Source organism: Sinocyclocheilus anshuiensis, unplaced genomic scaffold (assembly GCF_001515605.1).
Source record: "Sinocyclocheilus anshuiensis isolate Anshui unplaced genomic scaffold, SAMN03320099.WGS_v1.1 scaffold1932, whole genome shotgun sequence".
Classification (NCBI taxonomy): domain Eukaryota; kingdom Metazoa; phylum Chordata; class Actinopteri; order Cypriniformes; family Cyprinidae; genus Sinocyclocheilus; species Sinocyclocheilus anshuiensis.
Window position 1 is genome coordinate 699,763 of NW_015555985.1, and position 8,233 is coordinate 707,995.

The 8,233-nt window shown below is 35.5% G+C and overlaps 1 protein-coding gene across 1 annotated transcript in view; it reads right to left on the minus strand.

Moving 5' to 3' along the window:
• The window catches only part of LOC107676092 (dnaJ homolog subfamily C member 10-like), a 15,346-nt gene that overhangs the window by 2,998 nt on the left and 4,115 nt on the right, over positions 1-8,233 (minus strand). Inside the window, exons 8-20 of the mRNA XM_016470614.1 lie at positions 7,846-7,923; positions 7,714-7,757; positions 7,446-7,577; positions 6,513-6,602; positions 6,203-6,313; positions 5,776-5,890; positions 4,771-4,898; positions 4,387-4,503; positions 2,937-3,038; positions 2,672-2,827; positions 1,670-1,803; positions 1,531-1,584; positions 1,012-1,159 (exon numbers count right to left, since the gene is read on the minus strand). Coding sequence (XP_016326100.1) covers positions 1,012-1,159; positions 1,531-1,584; positions 1,670-1,803; positions 2,672-2,827; positions 2,937-3,038; positions 4,387-4,503; positions 4,771-4,898; positions 5,776-5,890; positions 6,203-6,313; positions 6,513-6,602; positions 7,446-7,577; positions 7,714-7,757; positions 7,846-7,923 — 1,409 coding nt within the window. The remainder of the gene's footprint in view (positions 1-1,011; positions 1,160-1,530; positions 1,585-1,669; positions 1,804-2,671; positions 2,828-2,936; positions 3,039-4,386; positions 4,504-4,770; positions 4,899-5,775; positions 5,891-6,202; positions 6,314-6,512; positions 6,603-7,445; positions 7,578-7,713; positions 7,758-7,845; positions 7,924-8,233) is intronic.

The following is an 8,233-nucleotide window of genomic DNA, read 5'->3' on the forward strand; positions in this document are numbered from 1 at the left end:
GGTGAAAGCCGATCCGGCAATCGACAGCGCGAAGTTGATGTATTTCCTCAGCGACCAGCACGGATCAGCTCCAGGCATGACGAAGCGGATACCATCCTCTTTTGGAAGGCCAACCAAAGTAGTTTCGCTTTCACAACGAAACACACAGCGCCTTCACGACATGGCGGCGGCAGCAACAATACTACAGTGAGAATAAAAGTTACGCCTTCTTTCTTTGCGTGAACATTTGGGCGGTGTTATGCAAATCTTCCCAGATAGTGACGTAGACATGTGGGGGTGTGTTAGAACAAGCCATTTTAGGTAGGCGTGGTTGAATATCTCTTTGGATTTGAGACTTTAGTCTTTGCAACTTTACAGATATTCTTTATGCACCAAGAGCTTGTGACACACCAAAGAGAAAGGAAAAATTGAAATCGCATCATATGACCCCTTTAAAGATGTCTTAGTGAAGCGTTATAAGCCAAAAACCAAATATTCCAGCTATGAGGTGAATCACAATATTACAAACATTGACATGAAGCAAAAAAAATTTGAAAACTGGACAAAAAGACATTGTACTTAACATGAAGCACTATATATTCTGTTTTTTTTTTATTTTAGGTATTGATATAAGGACTGACTATTATGTCATTTCATGAGAGTAGGCGGGTGCATAAGTGTTATTTTGTCAGGATTTGCTTGCCACAATTCTCTAATTGGTAAGATTTCTTTGCAGAATCATAGCTAATGTAATTTTTCACCAGACATTCTGCATGATTATTTATAGCAGACTTTTGGCCTCAGTGCACATCGAAAAACTGCTTGGCAGCATTAAAAAGAAAAGAATGAATGTGATTGGCTGAAACACTGTATGCACTCCTCTCATTACTCTAGCTGTTAAAAGATCATTTGCATCTATATTTGCAGAAATGCCAATGCTTGCAAAGCAGCAGAAATCTTTGAGAAAAAAGTTAGAAACATTGCAAACACCAGCTGATGTCTTCACAAATTTGTCCTAATAAAAAGTCTTACCCTGGCAAGAACTTCAAATTCAGGGGCGAATTGCTGGCATGGGCCACACCATGGGGCATAGAAATCCAACACCCAGTGATCCTTCCCTCCCAAAACCTTTCTCTTAAAGTCCTCGGGTGACAGATCCACTGAGGCACGAGGCAGAGAGCTATGGACAGATGAGTCCAATGGTCAGAGGGTACAAAATGTAAAATAGCTCTGCCTACATATAGCATCCTAAAGAAATGGAACCAAAATTGACTGATTTGTAACACTGCAGGTGGGTGACTTTGACAATAGCATGTCGCCAAGTTAATGACAACTCTCCACGCATAAAGCTAAGCTAGTTAAAAACTGGCTACCCAACGTTTGAGTGTGGTGTTTTTGAGCTTTTAGCCACAAGCTAAAACTACTAAAATCAAGTCAAGTCTCTTGTGTGTTTTGTGTGAAGGGAGCTATCTGCATGATGCAAAACTATCAGTAAAATAGTTCAAATTGTTGGCAAACTTATGGATACTTGTGAGAATTATTCCAACTTACCTCAAGGCCCAAGTCTTGAGGGAAAAGGCATCCCGGTGCCGTCCATTGTAGCTCCTGTTAACAATGAGAGAGAAGCACTGAATTTGTTGTACTGGTGTGTGTAATTGTGTTTGAGTTACAGGATGTAGGAAACACGCACTGGTACTGGTCTCTCCTATTACTGTTCTGAGGAAACAGGCGGATCTCTGGGTAAGCGTGCACATTCTCACCCTGGCAGAATGAGTGGTGTTTCTGACAGTCGACCGTTCCCACGTTTACAATCCCACTCAGCATCTAGAACAGACACAGCAATAGGGTTGTCACAATCATGACATTTTTGCAAGAAATTAAGTGTCAAAAAACTGCAATAAATTATTTGTCTTTTTTCATGTAAAGTGTAAGCTTAATGCATATACATTTTAAGAAAGTCATTTATTCACACAGAAGTTGGAAACATTTAAATAGAGTTTCTTAAAGGCTTTGAAAAACAAATATTGCAGTAACAGGGTTATTATGGTTATTTAGTGCCAATGTACTAAAGTATCTAAAACTAAAGCTGAAATAAAAAAATTATAAAAACTGTATATGAACTGTATATTGAATGTGAGCATATTATGAGATTTTATCCAAAGCGTATTTAAAAAAAATCTAATTATGTACTTATATACATATATAGTGTGTGTGTTTGTGTATGTATAATATGCTTGCTCAATATGGAATATATACAATAACTATAATAATGACTAATATTAATTATAATATTATAGTTAATGGTATTAAAGCTGTATTTCATTTGAATATTCAGGAATTTAACATTTAAAACTGTTTAAACTTTGTATGAATGATGATCTTTTAGATTTTGAGCTTTTTTTAATTGCACTTTGTTACATGCACAGTTACTCAAATGTAATGTGTTTCATAGCATTTCTAGATTTTGCATTACATTTTGGCAAAATGAGGAATTGTCATTACAATTTAAAGTGCACAATGGCCTTAGGAATCACACATCGTGATTAAATCAAACATTTGTCGACAGCCAGTTATGTAATAAGGGCAATTACATTGAGATCATATATAACTGCAAAAAACTGTAATAACAAGGAAAAAAGGTAATACTTTAACATTCAGATGGAGTGTCAGTTTAATATACAAGAGCAGATACCCGTGCCATTCTCCTCCACTCTGGCAGCAGAGCCTGGCAGGGGCCACACCACGGAGCGTAGAAATCCACCATCCACGTCTCTGAGGACTTGCGTCTCTTCACCAGCTCCTGGAATGACTCTGGGATCAATGTCACCACCACAGGGTTCACCAGGTCCTGCAGAAGACACAATCATTTATTACATCTAAACAGATATATAATGTGTGTATACTGTATTGATTATGAATGAGGGTATGAATAAATGTAACTGTAATCTGTGCCTCACCTCTATAAACTCCAGGATGCCGTCTGCAGAGTGATGGCCTTCATACTCATGGATGCTGGACTTGTTGAAGATTACAGTTGTTGGATATGCATGAATGTTATACTGAAGAACGGAAAGCAAAATGCAAGAGATGAGAAGCAGCTCTCACCTGAACATTCATACTCTGGTAAAATCAGCTTATTTATGTCAAATCAAAAGGTCTAAAATAATGCTAAGTTAAATATAAACAGTCAAAGGCAGTGTGAGGCAGGTCAGTACAATGCAAGATTATTATTATTAATTATTTTTGCAATTTTGCTGCTAGTGGTGCAGAAATGGCACGCTTTACTCGTAACATAAGTAAACAAGTCAAATGCTATGGTTTCCTGTTGCAAAGATTCAGAAGGTTTTATGATACTTCTATAAACAGATCCGTACACAGTTACATAAGTATTGCTAATAATACATATTCTAACAATATGATGAATTGGTGAATTAATCATGATAATGACAATAATCATTACTAATAATGTATTATTATTACATTAAATAATATTAATAGTAATATACAGTATATAATATTATTAAATAGTGAATTGATAAACTAATTATAATTCTTATTATTATAATCATATTATAAAAGCAATTATTATTATTAATTATTTAGTGCTGCAGACATGACACACTTTACCTTTAAGCAATATGAAGAGAAAGTAAGACAAATGCTGTGGTTTCCTGTGGCATATGATTACGATGCTTCTGTAAACAGACCTGTACACGGTTACATATAATTACTGTAATAGTAAAAATTATAATTTTGCTGTTAGTGGTGCAGAAATGACACCACTTTTAAGCTATATGAAGAGAATGTAAGATATACAGGTGCATCTCAAATTAGAATGTCGTGGAAAAGTTCATTTATTTCAGTAATTCAACTCAAATTGTGAAACCAAAAGGAGCCCCTACCAAGTATTGAGTACATGTACAGTAAATGAACATACTTTCCAGAAGGCCAACAATTCACTAAAAATGTTTTTTTTATTGGTCTTATGAAGTATTCTAATTTGTTGAGATAGTGAATTGGTGGGTTTTTGTTAAATGTGAGCCAAAATCATCACAATTAAAAGAACCAAAGACTTAAACTACTTCAGTCTGTGTGCATTGAATTTATTTAATACACGAGTTTCACAATTTGAGTTGAATTACTGAAATAAATGAACTTTTCCACGACATTCTAATTTATTGAGATGCACCTGTAAGTCAGATGCTGTGGTTTCCTGATGATTCTATAAAAAGATCTGGTAGACAGGAAGCTAGTGAGGATCTGAATCTCTATTAAGAACACTACAGAAAACCACATGAAAACTCTAGAGATGCAGAGCAAATGATGCCATCAGCTTCAAATGCAAGTCATCATGCCCAATCAACTGTCAATTCTGCAACATTTGAACGAGGGTGAATATCTCAGTACCGTATTGCAGAGCCTCTCGTGCACGGTACAGTCCAGAGTCCCAAACTTCAGCTGTCCAAAGAGCTGGATGGAGGCTTTTCTCAGCTCAGGGAGAAGAGCTCGGCATGGCGGACACCACTGTAGAACAGAACAATTACCCATAATGATTTTTAATGAAACCAAATTTCAAACACGGATGCAAATTATCCTTTTAATTGTTTGAATTTCAGTAATTTCACTGTGCTTGCCTCCGCAGATCATTTCTCACCCTTCTGAGCCTGATGAATCAACCATCGGCAGGAAGTTACCATGGCAAAGTAAGTACGTGCTTAGCAGATAATCATTAGCGTTCAAATAGCGGCTTCAGCAGAGGTTTAACAGAGAGGTTTAGATGTAACAACTCACAGGAGCAAAGAAATCAACCAGCCAGGGATCTTTCTCATGGCTAGGGAAGTTCTCCACACTCAGTGTGGTGACATGGGCATTCACACTCTCTTTTGCAAAGGCTGCAACATTGTACAGGACGTCCTTACCTGGAGATTTAACACAGAGTAACTGGCATCAGAACTTTTAACATTTTAGACCAATACCAAATAAATTTCATCAATTTAGATGAAATGTTTACAGGTTGTAGTGTTACTGGCTGATCCAAAATGTATTTTAACCCTCTGATGCTGGTTTCCTACAGTGGAGAACCTTAAAAGCCATTTTTAGCCATTCAGGGTGTGAAGGTCAACCACACTTGACCTTTACTTACTACACTACAACTTCAGAAAGGATGCATTAAATTGATCAAAAAGACATTTATAACATTGCAAACAATTCTATTTCAAATAAATGCTGTTCTTTTGAACTTTCTATTGTCAAAGAACCTAAAAAATGTATCACAGCTTCTATAAAAATATTAAGCAAAAATATTAATGTTTTCAACATTGATAATAATAAGAAATGTTTCTTGAGCAGCAAATCAGCATACTAGAATGATTTCTGAAGGATCATGTGACACTGAAGACTGGAGTAATGATGCTGAAAATTCAGCTTTGATCACAGGAATAAATTATGTATTAAAATAGAAAAAGTTAAAAATAAAATAAAAAAGTTTTTAAATTGTAATCATTAAAAAAATATATTACTGTTTTTATTGCATTTTTGATCAAATAAACGCAGCCTTCTTGAGCAGAAAAGACAAAAAATCTTACAAACCCCAAACTTTTGAATGGTAGCATGTATGATTTTCATCTTCATATGCAATTATATTTTTATGACAACATAAATTGCTCTTATGCTTGTTTTGAAGTATAAATAAGCAGTAACATTTAGTTTAAGATATTCATGCAGATGGTTAAAAAGCACTTGTTTTGTTATTTAAATGCAGAATATTTAGTCTTACTAAAGCTCTCCCAAACTCACCATGGTGAATCTCAAAATCATGAATTTCAACTCCTTTAAAAACAGCCACACAGGCCTTCTGTATATATAGAGAAGCACACAGCTCTGAATCTGCGGCACAGTCCACCTTCCCCACCTGTGCAAACAAATAAACGCAATTAATCTAACACAACAGCACCATATACCAGAAGTTCTATGACCTGCGTACTGTGTAAAACAATATTATAAAAGCAAAAGTTCTGTTGTTTTACTTGCTCTCATGTTGGCCTCAAAAAATAGGCAAAAGCACCATAAAAGTACTGTAAAGCAGTCCAATGTTCCAAACGTTGTCTGAAGCGTTGTCATACGAAACGTTATAGCTTCAAAACACTTAGAATTTCATAAGTCATATGAACTACTTATAATAATATAGTAATCTAATCTAATATAATATAATATAACCAAGAACCTGTATGTGAGAGTCCTTCAGAAGAGCTTTGAGTTTTTTATATTCATGTGATGCCAAATCATTATGTCCAAAGGAGAAACTGATGAGCCATCGGTGATGAGCCAATTTATGCTGAAATGACAAAGTCAGAAAAAAAACATACATCATTAAAAATAAGAAGGATGTTTTTAATGACATTTTATACCACGTAATCATATTTCATCCAGCATGTCAGTTACTGTGTAAACAGTGGTACTGCAGAAAGTGCTGGGTGCGGTACAGAACAAGGGCAAACATATGATGTTCATGCTAAAGTCACTTGGAGTCTTACCTCAAAGCTGCTCTTTGTAAGAATCTCCAGGTCAGGCAGATGCTGCAACACTTGTGCATATATTTCTTTAGTATCCAAACTCTGGATAAACTGCAAGGTTGATCAAATCAAAGTGAAAACCAGCCCATGAGATTGGCACAATTAAAAGAATAGCTCACCCAAAAAAATTTAATTTGCTGGGAATATACCCACCCTGAAGATGGGTTTGTTTCTTCATCGGAACAAATATGGAGAATTTTGGCATTACATCACTTGCTCACCAATGGATCCTCTGCAGTGAATGGGTGACAGAATGAGTCCAAACAGCTGATAAAACAATTTTTTGTAAAAAAAACAACAACAACAACTGTGTTTGTAACAAACAAACAGACCATTAAGGCATTTTAACTTTAAACCGTTGCTTCTGACCAAAATTACAGTCCATAATCCATAACAAAGCTTCCTCCAGTGCTTGTAAACAGCGTTTGATCTGTGCATATTTCTCTCCTGATTCAAACGACAACTTTTTCACTGGAGGAAGCAATATTATGGATAGAGGACTTGTATTCTAGCTGGAAGCCACGGTTTGAAGTTTGAAGAATGAAGTTTCAACATTTTGATGGATTTGTTTCTTACGACCACACAGCTCTTCGCTTTTCAAGAGACGTTAACTGATGGAGGAGTCATGTGGATTACTTGTGGATTATTGTGATGTTTTTATCAGCTGTTTGGACTCTCATTCTGACGGCACCCATTCACTGCAGAGGATCCATTAGTGAGCAAGTGATGTAATACTACATTTCTCCAAATCTGTTGCAAATAAGAAAAACTCATTTACATCTAGGTTGGCCTGAAGGTTAGTACATTTTCAGCAAATGTTCATTTTTGGGTGAACTATTTCTTCAAGAACTACTACAACTGGACAGGATGCATATTTATAAATAAGATCCCTACCAATACACTGCCTTTCTGAGCGAGAGAACTGCCAGGGGGAAAGAGGGCAGTAGTGCTAGTGGTGATCTCAAAGCTGTCACACAGATCTGCCTGTTTGGAGCAATCCATCCATCCTACATTGACCAGACCATCCTGTAGACAGAAGCAAGGGAAGGAGAGGTTACAATGTTCATTCATGCTCACAAGACAATAACATCTGTTATTAAATGCTTTAAGACATGTGACACTGGAATTGAATTTGGTGAAACATGATCAGCTTAATGCTTACCAACATTCCAGCAAGCTTCCGCCTTGTCTGAGGTTCCAGACAATCTGAAAAAAAAAAGAAGGCTTTTTAGGATAAAACAAGAGTGATTGTGGGTTTTGCATTTCTAACATTAAGCTTTAGTAGATGTCTCACCCCCAGTGTCTGCGCAGAAATGTATCAACCAGCCGATTCTTTCAGCAAACGCTCGATCAATCTCACTGAAAATGTTCCCTGAAAATTAACATTCATTTTACATACAATTTTCAACATAAATCAAAGGCAGTACAATAGAAAATACTTTATAATTTTATATTACATTAATACTTTGTATAAATATTTTACAAAAATAGATTTTTTTGCATTACTACTTAAACTTTAATTAAAATAATGCTTAAACTTTAATGAAAAAATGTCAAAATGCAAAAAGAAATAAAAAATAATACTTTTTAAGAATCATAAATACTTTTTTTTTTATTTAGAGATGAACAGTTAGTAAACACCTAATAACATTATATTTAAGAAATATTTTATATATTTATGA